The sequence below is a fragment of the Meleagris gallopavo genome, chromosome 4 (assembly GCF_000146605.3).
Source record: "Meleagris gallopavo isolate NT-WF06-2002-E0010 breed Aviagen turkey brand Nicholas breeding stock chromosome 4, Turkey_5.1, whole genome shotgun sequence".
NCBI classification, from domain to species: Eukaryota; Metazoa; Chordata; class Aves; order Galliformes; family Phasianidae; genus Meleagris; species Meleagris gallopavo.
Window position 1 is genome coordinate 17695508 of NC_015014.2, and position 18674 is coordinate 17714181.

Consider the following 18674-nt stretch of genomic DNA (forward strand, 5'->3'; position numbering starts at 1 on the left):
GGGCGGCCGGCCGCGGTGAGCTCCGGGGGGGGCGGGAAGGCCCCTGCCGGCTGACCGGGCGCGCTTCCCTTCCTTTCGCAGGTGAAGGGGACCGGCAGGCAGATCCTGGTGCTGGGCCTGGACGGGGCGGGGAAGAGCAGCGTGCTCCACTCGCTGGCCACCAACCAGGTGAAGCGCAGCGTGGCGCCCACCGAGGGCTTCAACGCCGTCTGCATCAACAGCGGGGAGAACCAGATGGAGTTCCTGGAGAGTGAGTGAGCTGCGTTCGTGCCGAGCGCGGCAGGTGCTCCTGTCCCGCATCCCAGGGATCAGCCCCCTATTGTAGAACCGTCGTATCTCCTTCTCTGATAGCATGGAGCTGGGGTTGTTTTCTTCTTGGAGATTCTGTTGCCCGACCCTGGTGATATAAGAAGATTAAGCCTGCTGTCAGGGGAGGTCTGTGCTGTCTGAGCCTGCCCGTGGGGAGCTCTGCTCTCAGACAGTGCTGCTAAACGCGATGGCAACAAGCCTGTCCAAAGCAGAGGTGTCCCTGCGCGGCCGCTGTTCCTTGTACAGCTTCCCGTTGCTTGCTCATGTTAGGCTTGAGCACCAAAGAAGAGAAATACTAAGGGAAAAGGCAGGAAGGAAAGCTTTGCATGCCTTTTGTTCCAGAGCCTCAATAGGAGGTGGTAGGGGATACAGGGGCCCTGGATTCCATCAGTCCCTGGTACTGAGGGCTGACATCCTTGCTAGCCTGCTGCGGAGGCCACGTGCTTCCCTTTCTGCTTTTCATACCAGCACTTGGCTGACTCACTTGGCAACTAGCCCAGGTACACCTCAGTACTGCCGTCAGCGGGAGTCGTGCTGCACCCAGGCATGTGGGTAAGTGTTTAGGATGGGAAGATGGAGCCTCTAAGGTAGTGTAATCCTGCCTTAGGAAATCGCGAAGCATTTTAGGGAAATGCTTCAGATATGCTCCTATTCTGTGCCCCTCTCCTTGTACCTATCAGACAGACACCAGTATTTCCCAATATTGTTGCTAGGAATGAGGTGCTCTGTACTAGCTAAGCCTGAAAAAACCCACAGTACTTCTGCACCTGCTTGGGGATTCCTCAGGCCTAGTACAACGCACACCAGAGCAGAACATTTTTCTGAGTCATCCTTCCCTCTCTGGTCCAGGTTGGTAGTGACTGAGATGTGATGGCTGCAATCTGACCCATGGGAGATGAAATGTCTCAGGCCAGTTTCAGCCAGGTAAATCTGCATGGTGCTCTAATCTGGTTACTTAGTCTGTACCATTGCCTGTAGCAGGGGTTAGCAGCCTACGCTGTGATTATGTGGCATATTATGATCAGCAGACAGCAGGGTTTTTATCTTGCTGGCCTGGACAGACAGAACATTGTCTCTTTTCTTTGTACCACTATATAGATTGGGTTGAATCTTGCCTCTGTAAGGGGTAGGAGAGCCTGACTTCTGCTGTATTGCTGCTGGTTTAGAAAAGAAAAACGTTAGCTGTAAGTTGCTGACCCCTGGTTTATGCTATGTATGAATGCACTGAACAAAGGAAATAGCAAGGAGCCTATAAAATACTGTCATAGGCATCAGCCCCAAGAATAATATGTCAGTCATGGCCCTTGGGCTTATTCCAACAGTGGCAGATCTCAGTTCTGTGCGCAGGTATGCTGGAGCTGATGAAGAAAAGTAAAGGAGGGAAAAATTAAGTTGCATGTAAGGAAAAAGTCTTTTACAGTGAGGGTGGTGAGGCATTGGCACAGGTTGCCCGGAGAGGTGGTGCAAAGGCCCATCCCTGGAGACATTAAAGGCCAGGCTGGATGGGGCTCTGAGCAACCTAATGTAGCTGTAGATGTCCCTGTTCACTACAAGGAGGTTGGAGTAGATGGGCTTTAAAGGTCCCTTCCAACTCTTAAGGATTTGATGATTCTATGATTAGAACAGGCACATACTCCCTAGCAGGGAAATATTGCTTTGCTTTGTGCGTTCTTGGAACTACTAAATCATTTTGACTTAAGTGAAAGCAAAATTGCTTTGAAACAGAACAAATTCACTTAGGGCATTAAAAATATAAGCTAGCTAGCATGTCAATTTTGAAGAATTCCTAAATAATTCCTAAATAAGGCAGGAAGCTATCATAGGAAACCCCAAGTATAATACTTTGGAAGTTTGTTACATTTGGAGTCAAGTCATCCATGACCCTTGAGTGTGTTGTTCTGCAGAGGACCTCTCTTCTCCCTAACCTTTTCTTGGAAGGAATGGAACAGATCTGGAGAGCTGAAAATATGCCTGAAGTGCTTAATAATACTGTACGCTATTCCTGCCTCTGTTAAAATTCAGCAAGCCACCAGATTGTCCTCAGATGGTAACAGCAGTCTTAGACATGTGGCTTCATATGGTTATAAGCCCTTGTTTTGAATGTGAAAAGCTTAGCAGAGAAGAGACCTGGTAGAAATGTAACCTGTGCAATGATTACTCCTGCTACCCAAGGACAGCTCAAAGAATCTGCTTGAACTTGATTTTTATTTCTTCCTAGGTACCTCTGCAGCTTTGACAGCGTGAAAGCCATGGGAGTTTTGAATTAGTCCCTGACATAACTCAGATCTAATGAGAGCCCTTTCCACTCTAGGGTTAAGTTTCTCTCTTGGAAATTGTAGGCTCCTTTGTTTTGTGAGGGGCGTGTGGAGACTGATTAGGTGGGGACATTCTCACATAGTCCTTAGGGACATTGAACCTGTTTCTGCTCTCCCATCTAGGTTGAGAGAAAGAACCATAGAAAACAAACCTCCAGAACTTACAATGAAAAGACTTTTTCTGAGCATATATAAGCCTGCACGGAAGTCAGATGGGGGGAATAAAGCTATTTCCAGTCTTGCATACAGTAGGCCCAGTACCTTGGGTTTTCACGCCAGGGTCCGCTGCCTGCACTTACAAGTGTGGTGCTGTTTGGGTTATTTGGTGAATTTTGTGCTGCTGTTTATTCTTCCAGTTGGGGGCAGCGAATCTCTGCGTTCGTACTGGAAGATGTACCTACCCAAAGTGTTGTTGCTCATCTATGTTGTGGATTCAGCTGATCATGCCCGACTGCCTGTGGCAAAAGAGCTGCTTCATCAACTGATCCAGAACAACTCCACCCTGCCGGTGGTGGTTCTAGCCAACAAGCAGGTAGGGGTTCCCTGTACCTAGCTGAACTCTGGCTGCAGCTCTGAAAACAGCAACAAAGCTCTTCAATTAAGGCCACGTGGGTTGAGGGGGGAGGGATGGGGCTTCTGAGGGCATCTGTTGACCACAAAGTGAAGTAATCTGAGACTGAGTTTTAGATCTGTAAGATGCAGGTCTTAGTGAAATAAGAAAGTACCTTTGCTTCTTGTTACTTCTTTGGGAAAAAGTTAAGGATAAGCATTTTGTTTCCAAAGCATTTTAGGGCATGGAATCTTGATCTCATAGAGGTACATAGGAACAATGCCCCCAGAAATTTTGAGACCCTTTCCCTCCCTGTTGCAACTAACAGGCTTGTTTTGATTGACTTTTTTTGGTATTAGGACCTCGAAGGTGCATATTGCATCACAGATATCTACGATGCTCTGGCACTGTCTGATATTGGAGACAAGAGGAAGATGTTCTTGCTTGGTACCCACGTGGCAGAGGATGGCTCAGAGATCTCCTCCAGCATGAAGGATGCCAAGGAGCTGATAGCACAGCTGGTTTTGGAAGTGCAGTGACAGCTCTTTTCCTACAGCACAGTATTTGCAGCTGTGGAAGATGGGGTGCTCATCTACAGTCAGTTTGCCACATGGTAACAGAAATGTAAAGGTAGCTTTTCCTTCTCTTTGTGTAGTTCCTCTGAAAATCATGTCTAGTTGGTAGGAAAATCTGTTTTTATAGCATTTTGAAAATACCTCTGGAAAATAATATATTCGTAGCATATTTATAGGGGAAAATGAAACTCTCAGGCAGCAGAGTTAAGGGTATTTATAGCTTAGGCTAAGATAGCATCTTGCTGGGTTGGGCTCAACTACTGATTTTAATGAAACAAAGTTGTATCCAGTGAGTAAACTGTCCTGATGTCTCAGGTTTAAATGATTATAGATAACAGGTTTTAGAGAACCCTGTAGCAGTATTGTTCTGTTAGAAATGAGACCCTACTTCTCAAGAGTGTCAGGAGTTCCTTTTTAAGAGAGTGGCAACCTGGTAATTCCTGGAAATTGGGCAGGTTGCAACTTCTTTAGTGGATAGAAACAAGAAAACAAAGGCAGTAAGACATTAAGTATTTCTGTTCTAATTTTTCCCCTGTAAGCAAAGTATAATTTAAAGTAGTGACTGAAAGCAGTTAAGGTGGTACCAGAGTGGAGGATTCCATCTAAGTGTCTTATTTTGGTTTAGTCCAGATTGTGCTACAGCAAGCAGTCTTATGGGTGAGAAATTTAACTTTTGGTTTTTTAACGTGATTTAGCGTAGCAGGTGAGAAAGATGAGTTGCAGAAGAGCATTACTTTCCCAGTATTGGTATCCCTATAACTATACTCTGGTCACGTGACTGAGTCCAAAGAGTGTGGCAAAAAACACTTTTTGTAATTAAATTTATTATACAAGGGTTTTGTAGTTTTGTCTTTTGGAACTGATGCATAAAGCAGAACATTTTACTCTGACCACTGGTCTCGGCTTCATTTACCTCAACAAGGAACGACACAGCTGGCCCTGTTGGGACAGTGAAATGGTGTTTAAAGGGAATGGGTACTTAGATCGGGCCAGTGGGAGCTGTGGGTTAGTGGTGTTGCTCATCCAGAACAGTGCCTGTGGGGGGAGGTAGCTGTGCTCCATTCAGCAGCCTCAGCTGCTGGCACCCTGCAGTCAGGAGCAGCTGCCATAGCATGCGCAAGTGCATTGCTATGCAGCTGCACTGGGAAGGGACCAAGGATACCAACCCAGGGAAAACAATACAAAGAGCTGTCAAGTGGTTGTATCCTAAGGAGATACACAGACTTTGCAGCCTTGTTACTTTACACAGAAAGGCAGGCAGCCCATGTTGCAGATGTTACCAAGTATCTAAATTCAGTTTGTCCGGTCTTTGCTGTTTCTTGTCACTTGTCTACACATTCACATGTCAGGTAAAAATCCAACTCCCACTTCCTGGCTGGGTGTCTAGGCTGTGCCCTAGGCCTGTCGGGTATTGCTTACTTGGGGATTTACACTGGACCAGCAAAACATAGAGGAAACGATGCTTGGTTTTGTCTTTCTCCCTGCTCCTCATTACAAACCTGCCTTTCCTTTCGAAAGGGAAGTTGTGTACTGAAATTGTAAGAGACAAGCTGTATCACTGAATATTCAGAAGTACATGGGTCCTGACCCCTTAGTACTGAAAGAGGTAGCAGATGTTATAGCTGGACCCCTCTCAGCAGTTGCATGCTGCATTATACTGATCTACAAGAAGGGCACAAAAGAAAACCCAGGGGACTACAGACCTGTTGGTCTAACCTAAGTACCTGGAAAAATTATGGAGAGGATTATCCTAGATGCTATTAAGAGGCAGTTAAAGAACGAAAGTATTATCAGGCATAGTCAACATAGACTCATCAAGGAAAAGTCCTGCCTTAGCAATCTGATCTTCTATCATATGACTACCCACTTGGTGGATGAAAGAAAGGCAGCGCATGTAATCTTTCTGGATTTTTAATAAGACCTATAATACTGTTTCTCACAGAATCCCCCTGAACAAATTGTTCATCTGTCTGATAAACCCATGGTATGCCAGGTGATGAGCTGGATGAATAGCAGAGCTCAAAAGGTTGTAGTGGATGAGTCTACAACTGCTTGTGAGCTGATCGCTAGCACTATTCCCCCAGTGCTCCATTCTAGATCCACTTTTGTTCACCACTTTTATCAGTGGTCTGGTTGCAGGAGTAGAATACACCCTCAACAGGTTTGCTGATGACACTAAATTAGAAAGTGCTGTTTAAGTTCTTGAAGGAAAGAGGGGCCTTTGCAGAGGAATCTGATACACTGGAGCACTAATTGGAGACAGCTAGCAAGCATGAAGTTCAACAAAGGAGAATATTAAGCATGCTGCACCTGGGCCAGAACAATGCCAGACACAGGTACAGATCAGAAATGAGTGGCTAGGTAGCAGCTTAGCAGGAAGGTCCCTGGGGGTGCTGTTGACTGCAGGCTCATTGTGAGGCAGTGGTACCTCCTGATAACCAAGAGGGCAAACTCTATTGTGGGGTGCTGTAAAGCAACAGAAAGTATAGCAATAACAGCAGAATAGCAAAGTCTTGGGCTGCAGCAAGTGAAGATTCCCTCAAATGTAACAGGCATAGAAACAAAGAAAATAATCTGCTTACCTTCAGAAGGACTCAGGTAGGGAACTTCAGCAAGAACCCATTGCCTGCCCTGCCAACCCTTAAATGAGGTCTGGGTAGGGGTAGATCCTGACTCCACCCCTTCCAGCTACTCAGGTGCATTGTATGCACCTGAGTACCCCTGGGTTGCCCCTGCCAACTTTATTGCTCTCCACAGCTTTACAAGAGATTGAGCTCAAAAGCAGTTCGGGCAGCAGAAGGGGGTATTTCTATGTCTGCCTGCAGCAAGGCCTCATTTTCCCTCCTGGAAAGCATAAGGAGGATCAAATGACAAATGTTTTCCTGGGGCTCTCCTCTTGTCAGTGGTATTGCTTAATTCCTTCAGGTTGCAGAACTGCTGAAGGTACCATCGTGTGTGGGGATGTTTGCCTGTTCATAGCTCTTGCCACCATAAGAAAAAAAAAAAAGAAAAAAGTAACTCATCTTCTTAGAAGTGGAGAAAGTTTTATGATCATCACATGATTAAGAGACCTGACTGAGATATGTGTGACTCCTCCCTTAGATGGATCTTGAGACAGCCTTTGCAAAGCTGTGTCCCAGCAAGGCTGTGGGGTGGCACTTGATGTAAGGTTTGGATGTGACTGTGCTCACTGTGTATGTAAACTGATGAGCCTGATGCAGAGAGAATGCCAGCTCTGTAATGCAGCTAGTCTGGAGGTGGACTTTGTGCCATTATCCTTTACCCCCTTGCATGTTTGCAAGGAAAAGCTCTTGAAGAGCCAGAAACTGCTGAAACTATTGTTTGGCTCCTGAAAAGAGTACTGCTTTCCTGAGCATGTCTTGTCTTGACCTGGAGGCAGGGGGCCAGCATCCTGCAGGCAGTTCCCACCAAGGTGCCAGGCAGCTGTGCTTGCAGCATTGCCTGCAGCAGGTAGGTGTGACAGGGAGATAAGTCAGCAGGCACCTTTCAGGGGGTCTGCAGTGAGATGCCGTAGCAGCAGCTTGCCAACACAAAGGTCTTTGTGGTGCTGAGCTGTTGTCTAACAAGCATTTGCTGGGGCTGTGCGCCCTGAGAGTTTTGAGCCCGGTGATAATAAGCAGCAAAGCAATGCCCCACCTGCTGTGTTTTTTGCATGGTGGGGACTGCCACAGCTGCCCACATCATGCGATTGCTCCAGGCCTGGGACACTTACCAGGAACAGACTGTGATAACTGTGCTAGATCAGTGGTTTTGTTCTGGTGAATATTCAGTATGAACATTTTCAGTGCTGCATAATACATGGTTGTGGGGTACAAACGGTCTATATCCTTGTGTTTCTATAGCATCTAAGACATCTGGGCTCAATGGACTGAAATAAAATTGCAAAGTTTTTAAGCCCTATAAGGAATATATCTTCACCTTTGCTCCTAAAGCCTTGTGGGAACAGTGCTATCCCCATGGCACCTTTCAGCAGTCTATGAAAGCGTTGATAACAGGTGTTTCTGTTTGTCTGGGCAGCCTAGGCTGGCTAATCATCCAACCTACCTGCTGGGGTTGCCTGGCAAGTTATGAAACAGAAACATGCTTTCCCCCTCTCCCTGTCATGTCCCAAAAGAACCTTGCAATAAGAGCAGGTTTGCAAATTCATGTCCCTGCAATCAGAGAGAGCGAAAAAATCTGTGGGCTGTTGAGTTCACTGGATTAAACTGATGAAAAGTTACTTGGAAAGAGAACCCTTAAACATACCAGAGTGAATTGGTGTCAACATGCTCCAAAAAGTCTCCACAAACCCACCATCCTGCTGCGCTGTTATGACTGCCCTGGTATTCTCTCCCACCAAGGAAGAGTTCACGCTTCATACAGAATGAAGCAACTCTATTGCTTACATACAGAATGAGCAACTCTAAATTTGTCCTGGGCACGTGAGAGTTACCACTAACGTGCTGTAAAACCTCACCCACTTTCCGTGGCACACCCTGACCATAACATTATTATTATTTCTACTGTCATACCTGTGGTATAGTTAGGCATTAATGGTGTAGTAAGAAAAAGGCAATGATGAAACCCCTGCAGGGGTTTCAGAGGTGTAATGAAATGACCCTTTCTGCACATCCCTTGGGAACTGTAAAACCAGACTCATTACTTGAAGGTCCTTTTCAAGTTGACAGCAAACACCTGCACAGCATTAGTAAATTCAGTGCCTAATAAGGTGAGTGCTCAGCATAAAGCCAGCAGCCCTTTACAGCTGTGGGGAGATGGGCTGAGTGTGTCCCTTCCTAGACAGGGAAGAATGGTCCCAGCAGAGACATAATGCATTTATATGTTTTTAAAGGCACATTTCACACCCTTACTGTTCTTACCAGGCTTACATGAGAAAACCAAGAGACAATCTAGACCCTCTCATGGGATGCTACAACATCTCTGCCGTGCCCAAGAATAGTGGCATTACTGGGTATGGGTATTAGTGCTACATTCTACAGGGCAAACCTGGAGCTTCAGTTGGGTCCAAGGGTGGGTCGGTTTGGCTACTGGATTGTATGGGAGCAGTACAGCCTGAGCAGGACATGGCACAGGAGAAAATGATTTTATCTGATTCTAGTGAGTTTAGTGTGCCTGGCATTGGCAATCCAAGCATTGGCAGTAGGGCTGGAGATACTGACATGAAAGTGATGCTCTCCAGCAAGGGATAAAATGAACATACCGTTGCAGGAGAATAAATGAATAAGCAAAAATAAGGATTCTCCTGAGCACATGGCAGTTTAAGTGCCAGTCAGTGTATCTTAATCTTCCCTGCATTAAGCTGATTCCTTCAGGAGTAGTAGGGGCAGGTGACCACAAACTAGAAGAGGATTTATCAGAGGATCCACTCATTGACTCACTGATCTACTAAAGAGAGGATTTTGATCCCTGTTGTACAAGGTAAGGTCACTAGCTAATAATGCTTGTTACTTTTCAGTCTGTCCTGTACCAGAATGGATAGAAGCTGGCCTCTGGAGAGTCCCAGCCCTGTCACTCTGGCTTGTGAACAGCCATAAGGGGGCTGGCAGCTGGCCTCTGACCCTGCAGGGAACCCCCCAACCAGCATCTTGCTACCCCACGCCTGGGGTGTGTGCAGGGCTGCATGGGCTGCTGTGGATGGATGGGAGGGTGCCCTAGAACCAGGCGTTCCCCTGCAAGAGGGGAAAAACCCAGAGCCTGCTAACTCTGTCTTGGAGAAGTGTTGTCCACCCAGAAGAGCGTGCCTTCCGTTTCTGGGGCAGGGAGTATGGGCAGGGACACAACACAGCATCTCTCACCAAAAATCTTTGGTTTTTATTCACACTTTGGACAAAGAAAAGACCAGTTCTCTCCCTTCAGTGATCTTTAACAGAAATGTGAGACATACATTCAAGGGATCTTGGCTCAGTCTGTTAATGATGTAGGCTCTTAGCTTGTCAATATCCAGAGCTGGCATGGGCACCTTAAACTAACCAAGACATCACAAGAACAAGACATCAAGTTTTCCAATCGCCCTCCTCTCTGGATGCTCTATATACTAAAGCTAGCATGCATGCTTTGCCTCTTGGGATAATAGGGAAATCTCTATTCCTCCCTCCTGTGCTTGAATGTTTCATGGCAGCTTTTCCCATGAGCCCAGGACAAGGGCATGAGATTTCCTGGCCTGCGCAGCTGCTATTAATGGGAATTGCTAGGCAAGTTACGCAGCCATCAGAAGCTGTATACACATATACATACATATTATATATATATAATCCTCTATAAATAAAAATTATGTTAAATATCAGGGAATTGCTTTGTATCTTGAAACCTTTTGTGACAGAAGAACCCCAAGTAAACCCACTCTGAAGATCTTCACCATCGTTTACAGCATGGATGGGGCCAGGAGCAGCATCCTCTAGTCCCTGACAGACCCACATTCTGAGGGCAGCCCTTCAGACTTCCTCCACTCTGCCAGGCGCTGCTTGAACCATTTCTGGAAGGAAAAAAAAAACCAACAGACTGAGTGCAGTGGGCTGAGCAAACCTTCAGAAAGCCTTGCAAAAGGTGCAGATGGGGCCAGCATGTGGAGTGAGGTGAAGGAAACTCAGGGTGCTGCTTTTAGCAAGGTGCTCATAAGCAAAAGGTTTTGTCAAATGTGAGTGCATCTCTTACAGGCCTTTTCAGACCTTGACAACCTATGTGAGTCCTCATTTTATTGCTGTGAATCCAGATTTGTCTTGCAAACAGAGTAAGTAGGCTAAACCTCCTGGGTAGTGTCTGTATAAATGGCTGTAGCAGTGGAACAGTCACTGCAGGACCCAAAATGACAGGAGCGAAAAGTTAACTTGCTTCAGGAAGACTGAGAGGAAAACACAGTGACACTCTGCAGATTTAAGGACAAACAGATTTTAAGGTGGGTTAAATTTATCTTAGTCTTCAAGTAATATTAATTGCTACATTATTTTTTATGACTTGGCATCTCTAACCCAGCTCCCAGACCTGCTGGTGCCACTTCAGCTCAGCTGCAATTTGAAATGCTGGACAAAAGCAGTTGGGTAAAGCCACACCACTTCTCTAAGAAGTGTAACTCATGTGCTGGAAGCACTTGTCTTAAGGCATGTGCCTGTGACATGCTTTGTTGCTGCTCATTCTGTTGCTATATTTGTTCACAGCTATTTTTGAAGCCATTCCAGTCACTAATGATACAACCATGGTGAGCAGTGCAAGTGGCTCTCGTGCTAGCTCTGCCTTAGACTGCATCCAACGAGCTGATTGCCTGCCTGCCTCCTAAAAAGTTTCACTTCCTGTCCCAAACCATCATGTCCTGTTGACTCAGTACATCTGCATCTTGATTTTACTGGCATTAAATTGCTTGCTATATCTGGCCAATAAAGCACTCTGAGTGTCAGGAGTGGTGAGTCTGTGCCATACGCAATGCTGGCACATCGCAGCTCAATCCTGATCCTATTCCTAATGTGACTTTCATCTTCAGAACTCTCGGAGCACCCTGGGTGTTACACCCAGTATCCTTCCCTGGAACAGGCTAAATACTGGGATTGCTTGCTTGCCTCTCCTGTCCCTTGGCTTTGCCCAGGGAGAACAAGGCTTGGCAACTCTGCAAAATGCTGCTAACTTTTTCTGTGTGTGTGTTTGATTTCTATACCCAGGAAACCTGCTATGGGTCTAGAAGTTCATAACACATCTGCATCAAAACAAGAGCTGCTCTGTAGCCTGGTGCTGGGAAGGAGCTGGTTGCCTTTGAGACCCATCAGCCAGCCAGATGGAGCAGAAGGCACTCAGCAAGTCCCAAGCAGAGGCAGCCTCTCCCTGGAGGCACAGTTAGAGGCCTTCATGTCTCTCAGAGAGGGTGACAGATTTTCCTAACATAACATTCAGGGATGCTGGACTATCTGACTGCAGTGATGGAGAGCTGGCACAGCTTGGGTATGTCCCACAGTACATCCTGCAGGAACTGTATCTATCCTGCATCTATTTTAAAATGACTGCAATTTCTTCTTACAACAAAACCAACAGACATTTGGGTACCTGGGACTCTCAGAAGAAACAATGAGGACTATTAGGTTGGAAGGAATGGACAGCATGCATAGCCCTGTTGCCAGCTAGTGACACACAGCAGGTGCTGAAAGGGCTAGCCACCCAGCCCAGCCTGGGGTTGGGGAATTGGGGCCACAAGGAAACCAACAGGACATCCAGCTGTGATTTGGGAAGCCCAGGTGGCTGCGGTTACAGGGGAAGGGGTTTGGGGATGCAGGGGCAGGAACTGGTGGGGTGCAAAGAGGAAGTAGGGTTCAGCAGGGCTTCATGGGTGCAGTGAGGGGTAGGTAATGCAAAGAAGGCTTGTGGGTGCAGTACACAGGGTGCAGTAGTGTGCAGTATAAGAGTGTAAGGAGGGAATATGTGGGTCACAAAAGGGTGCAGGTGGTGATGGGGTAGCATGAGAGGTACAGCAGCGAATTTGTGGGGGCAGAAGATACAGGGTGTATGATGAAGAACAGAGGACAGGGTAGGCAGGAGGTGTGTAGGGTGCAGAGGCACATGTGGGGAGAGCAGGGCCAGTGCCAAGGGGAGGCTGAGGGGTGCACACTTACCAGGGTCTGCTCTTCAGAAAGCCCGGTCTCAGCTGCAATGAGGCACAGCGTGGTGGGATCAGGATGCTTGTTCACCTTGCAAAAATTGTACTCCAGGATCTCTAGTTGCTCCTCAGTAGGAGTCACTGACTTTTCTGTGGCCATTGCTCCTGGATGGTGGGGTCAGGCACTACAGAAAGGTGCTGGTGTTATTGCCAAGGCTGAGACTGGAGGGATTATGCTCGCTGAGCCCCAGCTTAGGCATCCCTGTGACCAGCAGCTCCCTCTTCCCCAGTGGCCTCTGGCCGAGGCAGGGCACAGCTCGTTCCCAGCCCTGCCCCTCCCGGCAGTGCCTGCCTCAGTTTCCCTGTCGCAGCAGCTGCATGCCCAGCAGCACCCAGCAGTGCTTCCTCACCATCCCCAGCCGGCAGGAAGCTGTAGCCTCTCTTCTGCTCAGCAAGCCTCTCTGCTGCTGGATTTATAGCCAGCGTGACTCCCGTGGGGACGATTCCTGTTTACAGCCGTATTTAGACTTGGGCGTCACTTGGGAGTGATGTCACAGCAATGAGTGCAGTGGGGGAGGGTTCGTTTAAAGTTATTAATTTATATATATATATATATATATATATATATATATATATACACACATATCCTATGGGACAGGGGACAGAATATGGCATCCAGCCGTGTTTTCACTTTTTTCTTCCCAGCCACCATGCAAGTTTGTGCAGGGGAATCACAAACCAAAAGATGAAGGAGACATTGGGAACAAAACATTTCAGATAAGCCCCACGCCTCTCTTCTGCAGGGCTCCACGTGTGCTCCCGCCTGGCAGAAAGGCAAGCCAACTGAAACCCGAGGACACACAAGTCTTTTGACAGAGAATTGCCTCCCTGTTTCTGAAACTGAGCTGTGGGGCGGTGGCAGGGGAGGAGCTGGGTTCAGAAATGCGGCCATTCTCGCTCTGCTCTCCTGCTTTCTGTTGCCCAGCCCATGTCTCTGCTGGGCCACCCACTGCCCACCTTCCCTGCCTCCACAGATTCTCCTTCCTTTTGCCTCTGGAGATGTAACCTCAAAACCTATGTTGGCTTTAAAGCCAACTATTTTCCCAGTTGAAGGATAACCATAACCCACACTGTACCCTGGGGCATATCGGGTGCCTGAGAGCTCTCACCTGAATGGCAGCACTGCTGGGATAGGGCTTGGCTCCAAAACTGCCTTGCAGGTTGCAGGGAGCCAGCTGTCCTGTTCACACAAGAAGCTGGGGAGAGCCTTGTCCCCAGGCTTTATCCCAAAATGCAAATGCCCCACTGAGCCTCCTTTGCTGAAGATCGTTTTGAGAAATAAAAAGATTCTTTGGCATTTGCATAGGGTCTTATAAATAGAGCAGGTTGTGAGAAAGCCTGCTCTACTTTAGTCACTTGGTAAATACCGATTGTGACACAGTGGTTGCTTAAGGCTCGAGCAACTTTTGTAGAGTCATAGAACATCCCAAGTTGGATGACACACAGGGATCATTGAGTCCAGCTCCTGGCTCTACACAGGACCACCCACAGTCCAAACCCTATGTTTGAGAGTGTTATCTAGATGTTTTTAGGACTCCAGCAGCTCAGTGCTGCGACCACTACCCTGGGGAGTCTGTTCCTTACACCCAAACAGACCATCCCTCCCAATGCAGCTCCATGCTGTTCCCTGCTCCCTGTGAGGAGCTGTAGCTGCCATGAAGTCTCCCCTCAGCCTCCTCTGCTCTGTGCTGAACAAACCCAGGGACCTCAGCCTCTCCTCATACATCTTCCCCTCCAGACCCTTTGCCATCTTTGTAGCCCTAAGCATGATGGAGTGTGCTGGGGACACTGTCATGGATGGACCAGGAAAAGGTGGTCCTGAGCCACTGGCGCAGCAAGCTGAGCTGTCCCTGCCTGCAGAGCACTGGCTGCAGGCCTGGTAGCAACAGCAAGCAGACTGTCACGGCACAAGCTTGGTTCAGAGGTACAGGGAAAAAGCAGGTAAAGCTCTGTCCTGCGAGCTGCTGGGAGCCTGGTGGGTGCTGCTCATGAGCTGGAGGCCCTTTGGAGGCTCTCTGCAAGAAAGGCGTGGGAAGAAGCTCCTTGGGACCTGAGGCACTGCTCTCCAGCACTATGGCCAGCAGGCTCACCATCAGGCCCAAGTATAGTGGAGACCACAAGTCCTTCTGCTCCTCCATGGTCACATCAACTCCACGCTACCCACCAAATGGCTCCTCACAGCCCATCACCTCCGGATCATGTGTCTAGCCTAAGCCACCAGCAGCAACGGGTCCTAGTAGTTTATAAATCTGCATTTGCAGCCTGCTGCACTAATGAGCATTAATTTCTATGCACTGCTTTGCATAAGAAACGCGTGCCTCTTAACTTTCCTGTTTGATCTTTATATGTTTCTGAGGTGTATTCCCATAGGGCACAGTCTTCTACCTGCTGGCAGCTCAGGCTTGGAATCTGGCCTTTAGGCTGCACAGGACCACTCACCTGTCTAGGAAGGATGGTTTTCATGCTTACATTTCTTTAAACCTGGCAGAAAGATGGAGAACCACAACAGTTCTGCTCTACTGCTGAAAAGCACCACCACTAGCTTTTTTTTCCTGCATTGGAAAAAATATATTTTCTACTGTAAAGGATGCAAGTGACCTCCACATCTTTCAGAAATACTGTAGGACCATGGCACTTGTTCAGCTCTGTGACAGAGGGTGGCACACCCCAAAAGAAATGGTGTGCCGGATATCAAAGTAAAACCACAGCACCAAAAACACTTGGTCTGCTACATGTGCCTGTAGCTGAAGAGAGGAAGTCGCATTTTAGTCTTGGTTTTAGGTGGAGCAATGTGAGAATAGCCACCAGCTGCAGCTTGCAGGGGGTCTGTGAGCTGCAGGTGCTCCAACCAGCATTGCTGTGCACACAGAGGCTGTGCAGGCAGCAGCTGCTGCTCTTAGTATGGCTGATGGGGCCCACTTTGGAGCGAGCAGACAACAAGCAATGGCCAGCAGACACACACTGCAGCAGAAGAAAAGCTTATTAGTGAGAACAAAATCTTCAGAGTGATGGGGGAATCATAAATGGGACAGAGCCAGAGACGTGAGGGCACCTCCATCCTTGGGGATGTCTGATAATCAGCCTGGGAAGACCCTGTGTGACCTGAACCAGGTGTGGATTTGGAGCAGGAGGATGGATGTAGACCTTCCCTCCACAGAGACACTTGGGGCTGGGCTCCCAGCTTCGGCCTAAGCAGGAAAGGGCATCCCCTCAACCTTCAGGATGCCAGCCAAGCTCTGGTCATGCTGTCAGTATATACTACCCTGGCAAAAAAAAAGCAGTCTCTTCTGGAAAAGAGATGATCTCTCTTTGCTCAGCTTTGCTTTTTTGAAAGACAGACACAATAGCTGGCTGGATGTGCAGCTTTCTGACTGTTTACTGCACCCGAAGCCCCTGGAAAACTCTCAGAGCAGTAACTCCTGCCAAACTGGTGGGATCTCATGGCCACTGCTGGGCTTATCGGGCCGCTTCCCCAGTGCTCTCCCCATGTTCAGGCCTGAAATAGGAATGCAGGCACCTGTTTTTGGCTAGCAGCTATTTACTAACACTGCAGGGATCAAAACAGTGAGCTGTTCTCCATGCAAACAGGACCTCCTGCTCTGCAGCAGAGCTGTGTCCCATCCTGAGTTTTTCTCTGCCTTCAACTGAGCTGGAACATGGCTGTGGATAACATCAGCCAGCACAGTGCACAGGATAGGGTGGGGCTGAGGCTTTAAAAATAAACCAGACCCCACCATAAATAAGGAAAAGCCACCTGTCATGCATCCTGTAAACTGTCCGTTCAGCCTTTCAGAAGATAACATTGGATGGGAACAGCACAAACAGTGCAGCAGCTGCTGCAGCTGAGAAAAGTCCCCATGGTGCTCCTTGCCTGGGGTCTCTGCCTGCCCCTGTTCCAGCACAGAGCTCTTCCATCACAGCCCTGCGGCACTGCTCCGGCCCCTCCAGCTCCAATAGTCAGCCCCTCTATTGCCCCCCATCCCATCCCCAGCTGCAGATTTGCCCCAGCATCCCCAGCTCAAAGCTTGCACTTACCTAGGGCTGGTAGGGACCAAAAGCGTGTAAAAGAAACGCCCCACAGGTCCTTGGGTGACTGCTTAAGTACTTGCATGTGTGTGACAGGCGGGGGCCTGAAAAACCTGCCGCAAATCGCAGGAGCTTCTGAGATCCACAGCTCCTCTTGGGGCTGGTAATTCAGGTTTGGCACTGATCTCCTTGGCAGAGCTCAACGCATAGTTAGACGTGCACCGGGGCCCTTGGGAGGGGTGGCATGGGGAGCTGCTTGGGCTCATCACTGCAGAGCTAGGGGACAGTTTCCTAATGGGGCATCATGCCGAGGGGCTGCTTCCTGTGGGTTTAGGGGAATCATAGAATATCCTGAGCTGGAAGGGACCCATAAAGCTCATCGAGTCCAACTCCTGGAAGGGCTTCCTTCTCATCTTACTTTAATTCCCTGTAAATGGTTTGTCCAGACCTAAGGCTCTTGGCTTTCGTCAGCCCTGCAATGCTGGCAGTCTGAGAGAGGATAGGATCAGATCCTGATTCTGTGCTGCTGCTGCAGGCAGGGTATAGGAAGTGGGATGGGACACTTCCTTTGCCATAGACCTGTCCTCTCACAGGTGGCAGTGCCTGGAAGCCTGCAACCCTCACTGGGGAAGACAGGGAGCATCTGGCAGTAGCTTCCAAAGAGGCATCCTAGGGAGTGAGAAGAGGGGGAGACAATTTTCTCTCGGCTTCCAGACAGCTGGAAGGGGATGCTGGAAAATCAGAGGTGATGGAGAAAGGACTGACAATTGCAATGGCTGAACTGATCTGCCAGAACAAAGGAAAACTGGCAGTGGATGCAAAATAATGCTGTGAAGTTGGCTGGAGCCTTGCCCCAGGGTAGAAGCAGCTGGACAAACATAAGCACAAAGCCTAGCATGTGTTTAGCAATGAGACAAAACCGTCCTGACCTTTGAGTAGTTTTGTAGTGTGAGGGGAGACACGGGCTAAGGCACAGGTATTGCAAAAGCGTGGGTACTGCAAAGAGATCTCTGACAAAGTGTGGTCAAACCAGTGTCAGTATTCCTAGCGGGATAGCACTTATCAAGCAGAAGTGCTTTTACTACAATGATATTGCATGACAAAGTAAGTGGTGTTGGGAGAGGAACTTCCTGGGAGAAGACCCAATCGTGCTGTATTGGGCCAGCACCCAGCCAAGAGGATACATCTTGTTTGTAGCTGGTGTAGAGCAAGAGGAGCAGGGGTTGCCGTGAATAGGGGCTAGCAGGTCAGTGAGATGTGGCTGGAGGGACAGGAGTGCAGGCCCAGCTGCTCTGCTTGCGTTTGTGAGCTGTGATTTACTTTCATGCAAGTGCCCCAAACACTGAAAAATGTGAGTAATAGGAAGGACTTCTCTCCTCTCTTCCATTGTTTATTGCTATCAACAGAGAGAAAGTCTTTAATGTGGAAAAAAAAGAACTATTTTCCTTACCTCTGAATCCAGCCCAGACTTGCACAGGGAGCGCTGGCAGTGAAGTATTTCAGGCTGAGACGTGCCACTGAAATGGCATCAGAGCTGCTGGGAGTCCTGCAGCAACAACGCTAAAGTCATGTCCTGAAACTGCCTGTGTCTGCATGGCAAAAGCTAACGCTTTTCTGATCCTGAAGTACTTTAGTATTCCTCTTCCTGGGAGAAAGTCAGAGTACTGCTGGAGTTCGTGCCTCACCTGGAAAACATCCTGGCCCCAGGTGCAGTCCCTTTGAAAGGAGAGTCAGATTAAAGAAACAGCATGCAGACTGCCTCCAGGCCCATAAGGAGTCTTCCTTCCATCAGGGGAAAAAGTGCAGCTGGTGTGATGTGCACTCAAGAATTTTGCATGATGCCATGGCATTGCAGTGAGCAGCCGGCAGTTGCAGCATATGTTTGGCATCCCACTTGTCGGGACTCATCTCGCAGAGGCTTGGGTATCATCCAAGTACTTGCACTACAGCAGCATGTTGGCTGGAGACGCTTTGTTTGGAGAAATGAACACATAGCTCACGGCCATCCTGGCTTGAATATCCCCCCTACAGAAGAGTGGAGACAGGATGGAAAAAGGTTGGAGACGAAAGCAGAGAAGTGACCTGTGCACTTTTCCAAAACTTCCTCCACCCCCTGAAAAACAACATCAGAAGGAGAACAAAATCTTCCCTTTTCCCTGTGACACACAAATGCAGAAGGAGACTGCAAAAGATCTTCCATCTTCTGCTTTGCTTTCCTGTTTTTCTTTCTTTTCTTTTTTTTTTTT

At 48.2% G+C, this 18674-nt stretch overlaps 3 protein-coding genes across 4 annotated transcripts in view; 2 read left to right on the forward strand and 1 right to left on the reverse strand.

The window, feature by feature from the left end:
- Positions 1 to 54: 54 nt before the first annotated feature.
- ARL9 (ADP ribosylation factor like GTPase 9) lies at positions 55 to 4639 on the forward strand (the record flags this gene model as incomplete). The annotated part of the gene is made up of 3 exons (XM_010709835.2): positions 55 to 250; positions 2981 to 3156; positions 3534 to 4639. Coding segments are annotated over 3 exons (552 nt in total), but the record flags the coding sequence as incomplete, so codon positions are not given.
- Positions 4640 to 9559: 4920 nt separating this feature from the next.
- Positions 9560 to 12882, reverse strand: HOPX (HOP homeobox). Of its 2 annotated transcripts, XM_010709681.3 has the most exons (3): positions 12753 to 12882; positions 12359 to 12527; positions 9560 to 10242 (listed from the first exon to the last, which is right to left on the reverse strand). In XM_010709681.3, the coding sequence occupies exons 2-3, from the start codon at positions 12500 to 12502 to the stop codon at positions 10165 to 10167; spliced, it is 222 nt and encodes a 73-aa protein (XP_010707983.1). In that variant the 5' UTR covers positions 12503 to 12527; positions 12753 to 12882; the 3' UTR covers positions 9560 to 10164. The 2 variants fall into 2 exon arrangements, with proteins under 2 accessions (XP_010707983.1, XP_003205645.1); XM_003205597.4 differs by having other exon boundaries at positions 12359 to 12767.
- A 4632-nt stretch (positions 12883 to 17514) lies between these two features.
- The window catches only part of SRP72 (signal recognition particle 72), a 15198-nt gene continuing 14038 nt past the window's right edge, over positions 17515 to 18674 (forward strand). The window contains exon 1 of the mRNA XM_010709836.3: positions 17515 to 17532. Within this exon, the coding sequence (XP_010708138.1) occupies positions 17515 to 17532 (18 nt within the window). The remainder of the gene's footprint in view (positions 17533 to 18674) is intronic.